General features: G+C 46.3%; 1 protein-coding gene across 2 annotated transcripts in view; it reads right to left on the bottom strand.

The window, feature by feature from the left end:
• KIF13B (kinesin family member 13B) overlaps positions 1 to 17,092 on the bottom strand; it is a 225,706-nt gene that overhangs the window by 63,241 nt on the left and 145,373 nt on the right. For both annotated transcript variants that reach the window (XM_069728391.1, XM_069728392.1), the window contains exons 29-33: positions 13,417 to 13,472; positions 13,187 to 13,311; positions 11,716 to 11,892; positions 11,493 to 11,585; positions 3,556 to 3,696 (exon numbers count right to left, since the gene is read on the bottom strand). In XM_069728391.1, the coding sequence (XP_069584492.1) occupies positions 3,556 to 3,696; positions 11,493 to 11,585; positions 11,716 to 11,892; positions 13,187 to 13,311; positions 13,417 to 13,472 (592 nt within the window). The remainder of the gene's footprint in view (positions 1 to 3,555; positions 3,697 to 11,492; positions 11,586 to 11,715; positions 11,893 to 13,186; positions 13,312 to 13,416; positions 13,473 to 17,092) is intronic.

Raw genomic sequence — 17,092 nt, 5'->3', positions numbered from 1 at the left:
CTCACCGCTGTCTCTAACATCATGTCCTCCCTCTATCTGAAGCTGAACCTGTCAAAAACTGAACTCCTCGTGTTCTCTCCCTCTACTAACCTACCTTTGCCTGACATTGCCATCTCCGTGTGCGGTTCCACCATTACTCCAAAGCAACATGCCCGCTGCCTTGGGGTCATTCTTGATTCTGACCTTTCATTCACCCCCCACATCCGATCACTGGCTCGCTCTTCTTACCTGCATCTCAAAAACATTTCTAGAATTCGCCCTTTTCTTACTTTCGACTCTGCAAAAACTCTTACTGTTTCACTTATTCATTCTCGTCTATAATAATATAATAATCTTTATTTTTATATAGCGCTAACATATTCCGCAGCGCTTTACAGTTTTGCACACATTATCATCACTGTCCCCATTGGGGCTCACAATCTAAAATCCCTATCAGTATGTCTTTGGAGTGTGGGAGGAAACCGGAGTGCCCGGAGGAAACCCACGCAAACACGGAGAGAACATACAAACTCTTTGCAGATGTTGTCCTGGGTGGGATTAGAACCCAGGACCCCAGCGCTGCAAGGCTGCTGTGCTAACCACTGCGCCACCGTGCTGTAACTCTCTACTAATCGGCCTCCCTCTTACCAAACTTTCCCCGCTCCAATCTGTCCTGAATGCTGCAGCCAGGATCATATTCCTCACCAACCGTTACACCGATGCCTCTACCTTGTGCCAGTCATTACACTGGTTACCCATCCACACCAGAATCCAGTACAAAACTACTACCCTCATCCACAAAGCACTCCATGGCTCAGCACCACCCTACATCTCTTCTCTGGTCTCAGTCTACCACCCTACCCGTGCCCTCCGCTCCGCTAATGACCTCAGGTTAGCATCCTCAATAATCAGAACCTCCCACTCCCGTCTCCAAGACTTTACACGTGCTGCGCCGATTCTTTGGAATGCACTACCTAGGTTAATACGATTCATCCCTAATCCCCACAGTTTTAAGCGTGCCCTAAAAACTCATTTGTTCAGACTGGCCTACCGCCTCAATGCATTAACCTAACGATCCCTGTGTGGCCCATTTATAAAAAAAAAAAAAAAAAACAACAGGTTCCTCGCATCATGTTCTCATTCACTTTATGCAGTTAATAGCCCTCTGTGTCTGTACTGCTCCATACTTAGGCAGTTAACTGGTTCATGCAGCTTTACATGAACACCCGAGCCTTAGGGTACCGTCACACTATACGATTTACCTACGATCACGACCAGCGATACGACCTGGCCGTGATCGTTGGTAAGTCGTAGTGTGGTCGCTGGAGAGCTGTCACACAGACAGCTCTCCAGCGACCAACGATGCCGAGGTCCCCGAGTAACCAGGGTAAACATCGGGTTACTAAGCGCAGGACCGCGCTTAGTAACCCGATGTTTACCCTGGTTACCAGCATAAAAAAAACAAACAGTACATACTTACATTCCGGTGTCTGTCCCTTGCCGTCTGCTTCCCGCACTCACTGACTGCCGGCCGTAAAGTGAAAGCACAGCGGTAAGTATGGAGCAGTACAGACACAGAGGGCTATTAACTGCATAAAGTGAATGAGAACATGATGCGAGGAACCTGTTGTTTTTTTTTTTTTTTTTTTTTTATAAATAGGCCACACAGGGATCGTTAGGTTAATGCATTGAGGCGGTAGGCCAGTCTGAACAAATGAGTTTTTAGGGCACGCTTAAAACTGTGGGGATTAGGGATGAATCGTATTAACCTAGGTAGAGCATTCCAAAGAATCGGCGCAGCACGTGTAAAGTCTTGGAGACGGGAGTGGGAGGTTCTGATTATTGAGGATGCTAACCTGAGGTCATTAGCGGAGCGGAGGGCACGGGTAGGGTGGTAGACTGAGACCAGAGAAGAGATGTAGGGTGGTGCTGAGCCATGGAGTGCTTTGTGGATGAGGGTAGTAGTTTTGTACTGGATTCTGGTGTGGATGGGTAACCAGTGTAATGACTGGCACAAGGTAGAGGCATCGGTGTAACGGTTGGTGAGGAATATGATCCTGGCTGCAGCATTCAGGACAGATTGGAGTGGGGAAAGTTTGGTAAGAGGGAGGCCGATTAGTAGAGAGTTACAGCACGGTGGCGCAGTGGTTAGCACAGCAGCCTTGCAGCGCTGGGGTCCTGAGTTCTAATCCCACCCAGGACAACATCTGCAAAGAGTTTATATGTTCTCTCCGTGTTTGCGTGGGTTTCCTCCGGGCACTCCGGTTTCCTCCCACACTCCAAAGACATACTGATAGGGATTTTAGATTGTGAGCCCCAATGGGGACAGTGATGATAATGTGTGCAAAACTGTAAAGCGCTGCGGAATATGTTAGCGCTATATAAAAATAAAGATTATTACCGTATATTATTATAGATGAGAATGAATAAGTGAAACAGTAAGAGTTTTTGCAGAGTCGAAAGTAAGAAAAGGGCGAATTCTAGAAATGTTTTTGAGATGCAGATAAGAAGAGCGAGCCAGACGTCACCGCTCTGCTTTCACTTTACGGCCGGCAGTCAGTGAGTGCGGGAAGCAGACGGCAAGGGACAGACACCGGAATGTAAGTATGTACTGTTTGGTTTTTTTACGCTGGTAACCAGGGTAAACATCGGGTTACTAAGCGCGGTCCTGCGCTTAGTAACCCCATGTTTACCCTGGTTACAAGCGAACGCATCGCTAGATCGGTGTCACACACACCGATCTAGCGATGACAGCGGGAGATCCAGCGACGAAAGAAAGTTCCAAACGATCTGCTACGACGTACGATTCTCAGCGGGGTCCCTGATCGCTGCTGCGTGTCAGACACAGCGATATCGTATGGATATTGCTGGAACGTCACGAATCGTACCATCGTAGCGACAAAAGTGGAACTGTGTGACGGTAACCTTACACTATGGCCGGTCCGAATAACTATAGCATTTGTTACCATCCACCTCTCGTGTCTCCCCTTTTCCTCATAGTTTGTAGCTTGTGAACAGGACCCTCATTCCTCTTGGTATCTGTTTTGAACTGTATTTCTGTTATGCTGTAATGTCTATTGTCTGTACAAGTCCCCTCTATAATTTGTAAAGCGCTGCGGAATATGTTGGCGCTATATAAATAAAAATTATTATTATTATATAATAATGGCCAGTAGAGGTGATGTGCTGGTCACCATTAACTGCAGTGGTCACATATCCAGGAAGTAGAAACCAGGACCAGTTAAGTGTCAGAACTGAAAGAGTGGAGGATCGGTTTTAATTTACATCAATTGAGTAATTTTTATAAAAAAAAAAGAAAAAAATGTCAGCTAGACAACTCCTTTAAGTGTTTATTATACTTGCTGTCTTAGACTATGTACTTAAAGACATATTCCCAGAATTGAAAGTTGTCAACTATCCATTGTGTTTGACACCTGGGTTTCCTGATGATCCAGAAAAGCTTGAATGGAGCAGAAATTAGCATTTTCGACCTCGGCTACATTAATTGTCTATGGGACTGACGAAAAAAGGGAAAGATGTGCAAAATAATTAGCAGAAACCCAGCAGGATACGGACCTGACGCAGCCGGTCCAGGGTGAGGATGTTTTCTACGGCCAGTACACTGCGTAAATACTTCTCGATGTAAGTGGAGTTGTCGCAGTCCACGTCGGCAGCCATTCTGGCCAGGGCCTCCCGGTCCTCTGCTCCTTGAGAGTCCTGGAGGTACAGAGGTATAGGCGGTCATTCCAAATGTATACAGACAAGAAGACACAGTTTTATTAAATGAAAAAGTTAATACAACGCTCTCAAAATGTGTACGGAGCTGCAACAATCATCAACCTTAATACATAATGGCGCCACGACTCCCTATGGTTTCTCATACGTGGCGACACATGAATCCCGGCGGAGACATCACACATTGTATATGTGCACTCAGCGGACGACAGATGAACATGCGCGCTCCGTAGCGGAGATATCGACCCGTCTGGATCAATGTGAATCTGTATTCTGTACGGCGATCATCAAAGGGCCTTTGTTGGGGAAATGACGGCGTAACCTTTGCAAAAGTAACTGTGTCTGAAAGCACGAGGTGGAGGGGGGAAGCGAGCGACCGCGCGGCCTCCAACCACCGCAATCAAGTTACTTTGGAGGGGGATCGTTCCCTCTGATAGGACCCTAGGGAGAGACCGACCAAACGTGAGCGCGGAGGGAGCTCCAATTATTGAGATCATCAAACGTAACCTCTGCTAATCGTCCAGATCTAAGAGGACGACAATGAGAAGAGCGGCACATATGTTCAACCAGTCCCTAAACGCGAATGTGTCCCAGTACATGACATAGGTGCAGACCCAGCACTGACCACTTAGCTATAGATAAAGCCATCACATCATCTCTTCATGAGTATAATGTAGGAACAGACAGTACTGCTTCCTGGTCTTTAACAGCAAATGATGTAAGCACAGACACCACTGACTTGCAGTCTCTCCCTGTACATGATGTAGGTATAGATAAAGATGTCCCCTTATCTCTCCCTGAGAATAATGTAGGAACAGACAGTACTGCCTCCTGGTCTTTACCCGTAAATTATATAAGCACAGACAGCTCTGAATTCTGGTCTCTCCCCTTACAAGTTGCAGGTACAGATAACATTGTCATCCAATTTCTCCCAGAGAATAATGTAGGAACATAGGAACAGATGGTACTGCCTCCTTGTCTTTACCCATAAATGATGTAAGCACAGAAAGCACTGACTTCTGGTCTCTCCCTGTACATGATGTAGGAATAAAGCCTAATTTCTCCCTGAGAATAATGTAGGAACAGACAGTATTGCCTCCTGGTCTTTACCCGTAAATGATGTAAGCACAGACCGCTCTGAACTCTGGTCTCTCCCTTTACATGGCGTAGGTATAAATAATGCCGTAACCTCATCTCTCCCTGAAAATAATGTAGGAACAGATAGTAATGCCTCCTTGTCTTTACCCATAAATTATGTAAGCACAGACAGCTCTGAATTCTGGTCTCTCCCCTTACATGTTGCAGGCATAGATAACATTGTCATCTACCATATATACTCGAGTATAAGCCGAGATTTTCAGCCCACTTTTTTGGGCTGAAAGTCCCCCTCTCGGCTTATACTCGAGTCATATACCCGGGGTTCGGCAGGTGAGGGGGAGTGGGGGCTGTGTAGTTATACTTACCTGCTGCGGCGCGGTCCCTGCAGTCCCTGGCTTCTCCGGCGCTGCAGATTCTTCCTGTACTGAGTGGTCACATGGCACCGCTCATTACAGAAATGAATAGGCGGCTCCACCCCCATAGGGGAGGAGCCGCATATTCATTGCTGTAAATGATCGGTAACTGTGACCGCTCAATTACAGGAAGAAGCTGCAGCGCCGGGGAAGCCAGGGACTGCAGGGACCGCGCCGCAGCAGGTAAGTATACGGGGAGGGGAGCGCTGCGCGATATTTACCTGCTCTTCGCTCCGGTGCGGCTCCGTCTGCAGCGTCCTCTAGCAATGACGCTCAGGTTAGAGGGCGCGGTGACGTAGTCAGTGCTGGAGACGGAGCCGCACGAGGAGCAGGTAATTATTGAAAGCGCCGGCATCCTGAGCAAGAGAGGTGAGTATGTGATTTTTTTTTTTTATTGCAGCACCAGCATTATTATATATGGAGCATCTATGGTGCCATAATCAACGGTGCAGAGCAATCTATATGGCACCGCACAGCGTGATAAGGAGCATCTATGGGGCCATAATCAAAGGTGCAGAGCATATATATATATGGCACAGCTTTATAAGGAGAATCTATGGGGCCATAATCAATGGTGCAGAGCAATAAATACGGCACAGCTTTATAAGGAGCATCTATGGGGCCATAATCAATGGTGCAGAGCATATACAGGTCCTTCTCAAAAAATTAGCATATAGTGTTAAGTTTCATTATTTACCATAATGTAATGATTACAATTAAACTTTCATATATTATAGATTCATTATCCACCAACTGAAATTTGTCAGGTCTTTTATTGTTTTAATACTGATGATTTTGGCATACAACTCCTGATAACCCAAAAAACCTGTCTCAATAAATTAGCATATCAAGAAAAGGTTCTCTAAACGACCTATTACCCTAATCTTCTGAATCAACTAATTAACTCTAAACACATGCAAAAGATACCTGAGGCTTTTATAAACTCCCTGCCTGGTTCATTACTCAAAACCCCCATCATGGGTAAGACTAGCGACCTGACAGATGTCAAGAAGGCCATCATTGACACCCTCAAGCAAGAGGGTAAGACCCAGAAAGAAATTTCTCAACAAATAGGCTGTTCCCAGAGTGCTGTATCAAGGCACCTCAATGGTAAGTCTGTTGGAAGGAAACAATGTGGCAGAAAACGCTGTACAACGAGAAGAGGAGACCGGACCCTGAGGAAGATTGTGGAGAAGGACCGATTCCAGACCTTGGGGAACCTGAGGAAGCAGTGGACTGAGTCTGGTGTGGAAACATCCAGAGCCACCGTGCACAGGTGGGTGCAGGAAATGGGCTACAGGTGCCGCATTCCCCAGGTAAAGCCACTTTTGAACCATAAACAGCGGCAGAGGCGCCTGACCTGGGCTACAGAGAAGCAGCACTGGACTGTTGCTAAGTGGTCCCAAGTACTTTTTTCTGATGAAAGCAAATTTTGCATGTCATTCGGAAATCAAGGTGCCAGAGTCTGGAGGAAGACTGGGGAGAAGGAAATGCCAAAATGCCTGAAGTCCAGTGTCAAGTACCCACAGTCAGTGATGGTGTGGGGTGCCATGTCAGCTGCTGGTGTTGGTCCACTGTGTTTCATCAAGGGCAGGGTCAATGCAGCTAGCTCTCAGGAGATTTTGGAGCACTTCATGCTTCCATCGGCTGAAATGCTTTATGGAGATGAAGATTTCATTTTTCAGCACGACCTGGCACCTGCTCACAGTGCCAAAACCACTGGTAAATGGTTTACTGACCATGGTATTACTGTGCTCAATTGGCCTGCCAACTCTCCTGACCTGAACCCCATAGAGAATCTGTGGGATATTGTGAAGAGAAAGTTGAGAGACGCAAGACCCAACACTCTGGATGAGCTTAAGGCCGCTATTGAAGCATCCTGGGCCTCCATAACATCTCAGCAGTGTCACAGGCTGATTGCCTCCATGCCACGCCGCATTGAAGCAGTCATTTCTGCCAAAGGATTCCCGACCAAGTATTGAGTGCATAACTGAACATTATTATTTGTTGGTTTTTTTGTTTGTTATTAAAAAACACTTTTATTTGATTGGATGGGTGAAATATGCTAATTTATTGAGACAGGTTTTTTGGGTTATCAGGAGTTGTATGCCAAAATCATCAGTATTAAAACAATAAAAGACCTGACAAATTTCAGTTGGTGGATAATGAATCTATAATATATGAAAGTTTAATTGTAATCATTACATTATGGTAAATAATGAAATTTAACACTATATGCTAATTTTTTGAGAAGGACCTGTATATATATATATATGGGGCACAGCTTTATAAGGAGCACCTATGGGGCCATAATCAACGGTGCAGAGCAATATATATGGGGCACAGCTTTCTAAGGAGCATCTATGGGGCCATAATCAACGGTGCAGAGCATTATATATGGCACAGCTTTATAAGGAGCATCTATGGGGCCATAATGAACGGTATAGAGCATTGTATATAGCACAGCTTTATGTGGAGCATCTATGGGGCCATAATGAACGGTGCAGAGCATTGTATATAGCACAGTTGTATATGGAGCATCTATGGGGCAATAATGAACGGTATGGAGCATCTATTTTTATTTTTGAAATTTACCAGTAGCTGCTGCATTTCCTACCCTAGGCTTATACTCGAGTCAATAAGTTTTCCCAGTTTTTTGTGGCAAAATTAGGGGGGTCGGCTTATACTCGGGTCGGCTTATACTCGAGTATATACGGTAATTTCTCCCAGAGAATAATGTAGGAACAGATAGTACTGCCTCCTTGTCTTTACCCGTAAATGATGTAAGCACAGAAAGCACTGACTTCTGGTCTCTCCCTGTACATGATGTAGGAATAAAGCCTAATTTCTCCCTGAGAATAATTTAGGAACAGACAGTACTGCCTCCTGGTCTTTACCCGTAAATGATGTAAGCACAGAACGCTCTGAATTCTGGTCTCTTCCTTTACATGACATAGGTATAAATAATGCCGTAACCTCATCTCTCCTTGAGAATAATATAGGAACAGAGAGTACCGCTTCCTTGTCTCTACCTGTAAATGACGTAAGCACAGACAGCACTGTCTTCTAGTCTCTCCCTGTACATGATGTAGGTATAGATAACATTGTCATCTCATTTCTCCCAGAGAATAATGTAGGAACAGATAATACTGCCTCCTTGTCTTTACCCGTAAATGATGTAAGCACAGAAAGCACTGACTTCTGGTCTCTCCCTTTACATGACATAGGTTTAAATAATGCCGTAACCTCATCTCTCCATGAGAATAATGTAGGAACAGATAGTACTGCCTCCTGGTCTTTACCCATAAATGATATACACACAGACTGCAGTGAATTCTCGTCTCTCCCTGTACATGATGTAGGAATAAATAAAGCTGTCTCATTTCCTATCACTATAAATGATCTAGGCACAGACAGTACTGCCTGCCTTACTCTGTAAATGACTTGGCTACAGATGGTAGAGCCTTTATATCTCTCTTTATATTATGTAGACACATAACACTGCTTCCCAGTCAAATATAAAAAAAAGGGAGTACGGCTTTCTTAATTTCCTATAAATGATGTAGGCACAGATAGTGCTAATTCCTATTATTCTCTAAACATGATGTGCTCACAGACAATAATGCCTTAATACTGTACATGTCTATAAACTATCTACGTACAAGTAAAATGGCTTCTCTGTTTGCCCCTTGAAATGATGTAGGTACAGTTACTACTGCCTCCTTCTCATTGTAAATTATGTAGGTACAGAAAGTATTGCCTCCTTGTTTCTGACTGTAAATTATGTAGGTACAGATAGCATGGCCTATTTGTTTTTCTCTGTAAATGTGTAAATGACAAAGGTACAGATACTACTACCAACCTGTTTATGATGAGGCACAGATAGTACTGCCTTAATACACTTCATTCTACACCTGATAGTAGCTCTCGGTTGGGTAGTGTAAGTGGTCATCTTGGAGGCACATATGTTTTTTTATATTGTCTACATGTACGCACTATATAATGGAATAACTGGAGTCCTATGGACCCAGGTGCAAAATTTGGACCCGAGTCCCCACCAGCATATTGGTTATTTTCATGGGCCCCTGTAACATTTTAGATCCTAAACATAGATAAAATATAAACTGCTAAAAAAAAATAAAGGGAGCACTTAAACAACACAATGCAACTCCAAATCACTCACACTTCTGTAAAATCAACCTGTCCAGTCATAAAGACAAACTGATTGTCAATCAATTTCTCCTGCTGTTGTGCAAATGGAACAGACAACAGGTACAGTAGAAAGGATAGGCAATTAACAAGACACCCTCAATAAAGGAGTGGTTCTGCAGTGGGTGACCACAGACCATTTCTCTGTTCTCATCCTTTTGGGCTGTTTTGTTCACGTTTGCATTTGGTCATTGCTCTCACCAATAGAGGTACAGTAGCATAAGGCAGTGTCTACAACCCACAGAAGTGGCTCAGGTAGTGCAGCTCATCCAGGATGGCACATCAATGCGAGCTGTGGCAAGAAGGGTAGCTGTGTGTGTCAGCACAGCATCCAGAGCATGGAGCAGATACCAGGAAACTGGCCAGTACACCAGGAGACATGGAGGGGGCCGTAGGAAGGCAACAATCCAGCAGCAGGACTGCTACATCAGCCTTTGTGCAAGGAAGAACAGGAGGAGCAGTGCCAGAAATCAAATGCAGGCCACTAACAACCAAGTGTCTGCTCAAACTGGCAAAACAGACTCGATGTGGGTGGTATGAGTGTCCGACGTCCACAAGTGGGTGTTGTGCTTACAGCACAACACCGTGGAGGGCGATTGGCAGATTCGACATTGGCGCTCCATGCTCTTCGCAGATGAAAGCAGGTTCACACTGAGCACATGTGACAGACGTGACAGAGTCTGGAGAGGCTGCGGGGAACATTCTGCTGCCTGCAACATCCTCCAGCATGACCGGTTTTGGCAGAGGGTCATTAATGGTGTGGGGTGGCATTTCTTTGGAGGGCTGCACAGCCCTCCATGTGCTCGCCAGAGGTAGCCTGACCACCATTAGGTACCGAGATGAGTTCCTCAGACCCCTTGTGAGCCCATATGCTGGTGCGGTTGGCCCTGTATTCCTTCTGATACATGACAATGCCAGACCTCATGTGGCTGGAGTGTCAACAGTTCCTGCAAGATGAAGGCATTGAAGCTATGGACTGGCCGCCCATTCCTCAGACCTGAATCCGATTGAGCACATCTGGGACATCATGTCTCGCTCCATCCACCAACGTCACATTGCACCACAGACTGTCCAGGAGTTGGCAGATGCTTTAGTCCAGGTCTGGGAGGAGATCCCTCAGGAGACCATCTGCCGCCTCATCAGGAGCATGCCCAGGTGTTGTAGGGAGGTCATAAGCACGTGGAGGCCACACACACTACTGAGCATCATTTCCTGGTCATGAGGCATTTCCACTGAAGTTGGATCAGCCTGTAATTTGATTTTCTACTTTGATTTTGAGCATCATTCCAACTCCAGACCTCCGTGGGATATTCATTTTGATTTACATTGATCATTGTTATATTTTATTGTTCTCAACACATTCCACTATGTAAGGAATAAAGATTTACAACTGGAATATTTCATTCAGCGATATCTAGGATGTGGGATTTTAGTGTTCCCTTTATCTTTTTGAGCAGTTTATATCCCTATAAAGTATTTAAGCTCAAATAATACTGCTTCCCTGTTTTTCACTTAAATGATGTAGGCACAGATAGTACTGCCTCCTTGTTTCCGACTGTAAATGATGTAGGTTCGGTTAGCACTGCCTCCTTGCTCCTCACTGTAAATGATAGAGGTTCAGATATTACTGCCTTCCCTGTAAATGATATAGGTACATTTAGCACTGCCTCTTTGATTCCAAATGTAAATTATATTGGTACAGATAGTACTACCTCTTTGGTTTCTCACTGTAAAAGATCTAAGCACAGATACTACTGACCCCTTGATAATGATGAGGCACAGACAGTACTGCCTTAATATATCCCTATAAAGTTTGTAAGCACAGATAATTCTACTTCTCTGTATTTCACTTGAAATTATGTAGGCACAGATAGTACTGCCTGCTTGTTTCTCACTGTAAATCTTGGTAGAGATACTACTTCTTGACTATACAGTGCCCACTGTACGTTATCAGATTTATCTCAATTTTACTTTTTTCTTTTTTTAGTTCTGCATAAAATTAATTTGCCTTCTCCGTGTATAGAAGGTTTATTATTTTAGACTTATTGGAATTGTTACCTCCGGAATATTGGAGACGATCTCGACAGTGACGCCGCAACTTGTAATATTACTTCTTGATGACATTCTCCTTAGAAAATTTTGAGCAAATCCCTAGACAGAAAAATAAAAGGAAGAAATGTCTAAAGAAAGTTAAAAAAAAAAAAAAACAGATCTGGGTGTTCATCACATTGTGAGGAGACCCTCAATATGGGAGCTCATAACAAGTAGTGCACGCAGTCACCTGGCGGCTGTAGACGTTAACACAGATGCGCTTGCGCAGAACCAGCTGCATCTCGGCAGGATGACTGAGCTGAACCGTTACTCTGACGATAAGGAAAACCCGCTCATCCGCTGATGATCCTTTACTGAGATGGGGGCTGTTGTGCACCGTGCAGTCCCACGAGGCTTCAGCCTTCACCTGTAACCAAACATTTCTTAAAGGGGTTGTACAGATGGGAAAAGCCATTTATACATACCCAATCAGATTCTCCTCCAGCAGAATAGTGAGTGCAGCTCTGGAGTATAATACAGGATGTAACTCAGGATCAGTAATGTAATGTATGTACACAGTGACTGCACCAGCAGAATAGTGAGTGCAGCTCTGGAGAATAATACAGGAGGTAACTCAGGATCAGTAATGTAATGTATGTACACAGTGACTGCACCAGCAGAATAGTGAGTGCAGCTCTGGAGAATAATACAGGAGGTAACTCAGGATCAGTAATGTAATGTATGTACACAGTGACTGCACCAGCAGAATAGTGAGTGCAGCTCTGGAGTATAATACAGGAGGTAACTCAGGATCAGTAATGTAATGTATGTACACAGTGACTGCACCAGAAGAATAGTGAGTGCAGCTCTGGAGAATAATACAGGAGGTAACTCAGGATCAGTAATGTAATTTATGTACACAGTGACTGCACCAGCAGAATAGTGAGTGCAGCTCTGGGGTATAATACAGGATATAACTCAGGATCAGTAATGTAATGTATGTACACAGTGACTGCACCAGCAGAATAGTGAGTGCAGCTCTGGAGTATAATACAGGATATAACTCAGGATCAGTAATGTAATGTATGTACACAGTGACTGCACCAGCAGAATAGTGAGTGCAGCTCTGGAGTATAATACAGGATGTAACTCAGGATCAGTAATGTAGTGTATATACACAATGACTGCACCAGCAGAATAGTGAGTGCAGCTTTGCAGTATAATACAGGATATAACTCAGGATCAGTAATGTATGTACACAGTGACTGCACCAGCAGAATAGTGAGTGCAGCTTTGCAGTATAATACAGGATATAACTCAGGATCAGTAATGTAATGTATGTACACAGTGACTGCACCAGCAGAATAGTGAGTGCAGCTCTGCAGTATAATACAGGATTTAACTCAGGATCAGTAATGTAATATATGTACACAGTGACTGCACCAGCAGAATAGTGAGTGCAGCTCTGGGGTATAATACAGGATGTAACTCAGGATCAGTAATGTAATGTATGTACACAGTGACTGCACCAGCAGAATAGTGAGTGCAGCTCTGGGGTATAATACAGGATGTAACTCAGGATCAGTAATGTAATGTATGTACACAGTGACTGCACCAGCAGAATAGTGAGTGCAGCTCTGGGGTATAATACAGGATGTAACTCAGGATCTGTACATAGATTTTGCTGACAGATGTAGAGACGATTAATGAGTAGTACATACCTCAGCCTCGTGATGTTTGACAATCTGTAGGTCAAAGAACTCGTCCTCCTCTTCAGCCGTCAGTGTTGCGTCCCACCCAGCTGCCTCTGGCTCATCCAAATTGTCCTGGGAGCTGAAATCGTCCGCTGCAATAAATCCAGGGGTAAAGCAAAGACACCAGGTGGGTTCAGTGTGATATCACTGGTTATCAGACAAGCTGCTCCCCCAGAACGAGCCCTGCACTCACGCACCATTGAGATCCAGGAAAATAACAGGTATATGAGTTTCCATTCCCGACACTGGAGTCCTGAAAGAAAGAATAACACTAGTCGTAAATGGATGACTCCATAACTACCCCTGAAACTAAAGCAATGTATGACTACGCAAGCTGTGTCCTTCTGGAGTCTAGGCTGGTAGGCAACTGTCATAGCCAGCCACCCAGCTTTCCAATAGTCCTGAATGATAAGTAGTGATTTGGCAGCAGGGGATGTATCACGGCAAAACTGACCACGCTTTGCTATTGACAAGTCCGGAAAGTTGGGTGGCGGCCCTACTTTTGCTACAATTCTGTCTAGCAAGATTAGCCCTTATGGAGCCCTTTAAAAGCCATGAAGATGAACAATTGACCATGTTGTGTGCCACTCAGCTTTCCAAGAGAACTGAACGGTAACTGCCCAATAATTCAGAGACATAGGAGCAGGGGATGTAAACCACCATAACTGAGAAAGCTGGATGACAAACCGGAGTAGCTGTCATAGTCAGCATCTTGGGTGCCACTCAGCTTTCCAAGACTCCTGAAAAGCCAGTCTGGAAAGAAATGAAAGTGATAAAAGAACAGGAAAGATATTAAGGAGTCTGGAAAAACTGGGTGACCACTTTTATGTAGCTATAGTAGTGTCTATAATGGGTGCTACCCTGCTTTTCCAGAGTCCAGAATGACAGGATTGCCTGGAAATGCAGTAATATGGGAGGTTAAACTGGGAATTGGGATGAAAACAGCAATTCTGTCCATATTGGTTGTCTCCCGGACTGGTGACGCTCCCCGACGTGCGCCCTGCGGACCGCCGAGCGAGGTGACTCCAGTGCTGTTTCGACATCTTTCCCCCTTGTAATTATTACGTCCCGCTAATTGATTCGGGATGTCAGCGATGGACGGGTTTATTGCCACTAAATTGTGCGTACCATTACTCACCTCCTCTGTCCTTTCATGTATAATTAATGACGAGGTTTCCGTGCGGGTTTTAATTTGCTGTCTCTTAATGCCTGGAAAATTACAGAGGGCCGAGGGCTGACTGAAAGGAAGCAGGCGTTTAATACGGGAGAGACGCCGCGGCCAGGCAACGCCGCTTTATCACCGCTTCCTTCTAAAGTGAGGCGCGAGCGCGATAATTAACCCAGGAGTGCGATAAGTGCACGGATACTTAATGGTGATTTATACCAATCACAAGGTCGGAGTGATTTTCAGCAAGAGCAAAATATTGCAGGACGGCGAGATCAGTAACCTGGGGGCAGATGGAAAACGCTGAGCCCTGACCATGGGGTCCTCCCGATCTCAACCCATCCAACAACCCTACAACGAAGACCCCCTGTGCCAGAATGGAGGGATGAAGCTGGAGGACTGAGCCCTGAACATGGGGTCCTCCCGATCTCAACCCATCCAACAACCCTACAACGAAGACCCCCTGTGCCAGAATGGAGGGATGAAGCTGGAGGACTGAGCCCTAACCATGGGGTCTTCCCGATCTCAACCCATCCAACAACAATACAACAAAGACCCCCTGTGCCAGAATGCAGGGATGAAGCTGGAGGACTGAGCCCTGACCATGGGGTCTTCCCGATCTCAACCCATCCAACAACAATACAGCAAAGACCCCCTGTGCCAGAATGGAGGGATGAAGCTGGAGAACTGAGCCTTGACCATGGGGTCCTCCCGTTCCCAACCAATCCAGCTATCCTACAACGAAGACCCCCTGTGCCAGAATGGAGGGATGGAGCTGGAGGACTGAGACCATGGGATCCTCCCGATCTCAACCAATCCAACAACCATACAGCAAAGACCCCCTGTGCCAGAATGGAGGGATGAAGCTGGAGGACTGAGCCCTGAACATGGGGTCCTCCCGATCTCAACCCATCCAACAACCCTACAACGAAGACCCCCTGTGCCAGAATGGAGGGATGAAGCTGGAGGACTGAGCCCTAACCATGGGGTCTTCCCGATCTCAACCCATCCAACAACAATACAACAAAGACCCCCTGTGCCAGAATGCAGGGATGAAGCTGGAGGACTGAGCCCTGACCATGGGGTCTTCCCGATCTCAACCCATCCAACAACAATACAGCAAAGACCCCCTGTGCCAGAATGGAGGGATGAAGCTGGAGAACTGAGCCTTGACCATGGGGTCCTCCCGTTCCCAACCAATCCAGCTATCCTACAACGAAGACCCCCTGTGCCAGAATGGAGGGATGGAGCTGGAGGACTGAGACCATGGGATCCTCCCGATCTCAACCAATCCAACAACCATACAGCAAAGACCCCCTGTGCCAGAATGGAGGGATGAAGCTGGAGGACTGAGCCCTGACCATGGGGTCTTCCCAATCTCTACCAATCCAGCAACCCTACAACGAAGACCCCCTGTGCCAGAATGGAGGGATGAAGCTGGAGGACTGAGCCCTGACCATGGGGTCTTCCCAATCTCTACCAATCCAGCAACCCTACAACGAAGACCCCCTGTGCCAGAATGCAGGGATGAAGCTGGAGAACTGAGCCCTGACCATGGAGTCCTCCCAATCTCAACCAATCCAGCAACCCTACAACAAAGACCCCCTGTGCCAGAATGCAGGGATGAAGCTGGAGGACTGAGCCCTGACCATGGAGTCCTCCCAATCTCAACCAATCCAGCAACCCTACAACGAAGACCACCTGTGCCAGAATGGAGGGATGAAGCTGGAGGACTGAGCCCTCACCATGGAGTCCTCCTGTTCTCAACCCATCCAACAACCATACAGCGAAGACTCCCTGTGCCAGACTGGAGGGATGAAGCTGGAGGACTGAGACCTGACCATGGGGTCCTCCCGATCTCAACCAATCCAGCAACCCTACAACGATGACCCCCTGTGCCCGAAAGAAAGGATGAAGCTGGAGGACTGAGCCCTGACCATGGGGTCCTCCCGATCTCAACCAATCCAGCAACCATACAACGAAGACCCCCTGTGCCAGAATGGAGGGATAAAGCTGGAGAACTGAGCGCTGACCATGGGGTCCTCCCGATCTCAACCAATCCAGCAACCATACAACGAAGACCCCCTGTGACAGAATGGAGGGATAAAGCTGGAGGACTGAGACCATGGGGTCCTCCCAATCTCAACCCATCCAGCAACCCTACAACGAAGACCCCTTGTGCCAAAATAGAGGGATGAAGCTGGAGGACTGGGCCCTGATCATGGGATCCTCCCGTTCCCAACCAATCCAGCAACCCTACAACGAAGAGCCCCTGTGCCAGAATGGAGGGATAAAGCTGGAGGACTGAGCCCTGACCATGGGGTCATCCTATTCTCAACCAATCCAGCAACTTTACAACGAAGAGCCCCTGTGCCAGAATGGAGGGATGAAGCTGGAGGACTGAGCCCTGACCATGGGGTCATCCTATTCTCAACCAATCCAGCAACTTTACAACGAAGAGCCCCTGTGCCAGAATGGAGGGATAAAGCTGGAGGACTGAGCCCTGACCATGGGGTCATCCTATTCTCAACCAATCCAGCAACTTTACAACGAAGAGCCCCTGTGCCAGAATGGAGGGATGAAGCTGGAGGACTGAGCCCTCACCATGGAGTCCTCCCGTTCTCAACCAATCCAGTAAACCTACAACAAAGACCCCCTGCTGAGGACCCTTATGTCTGTGCCAGAATGGAGGGATGAAGCTGGAGGAC

The sequence above is a fragment of the Ranitomeya imitator genome, chromosome 5, assembly GCF_032444005.1.
Source record: "Ranitomeya imitator isolate aRanImi1 chromosome 5, aRanImi1.pri, whole genome shotgun sequence".
NCBI classification, from domain to species: Eukaryota; Metazoa; Chordata; class Amphibia; order Anura; family Dendrobatidae; genus Ranitomeya; species Ranitomeya imitator.
The sequence above is the reverse complement of the archived record's forward strand: the minus strand, read 5'-3'. Positions and strand labels throughout refer to the sequence as shown.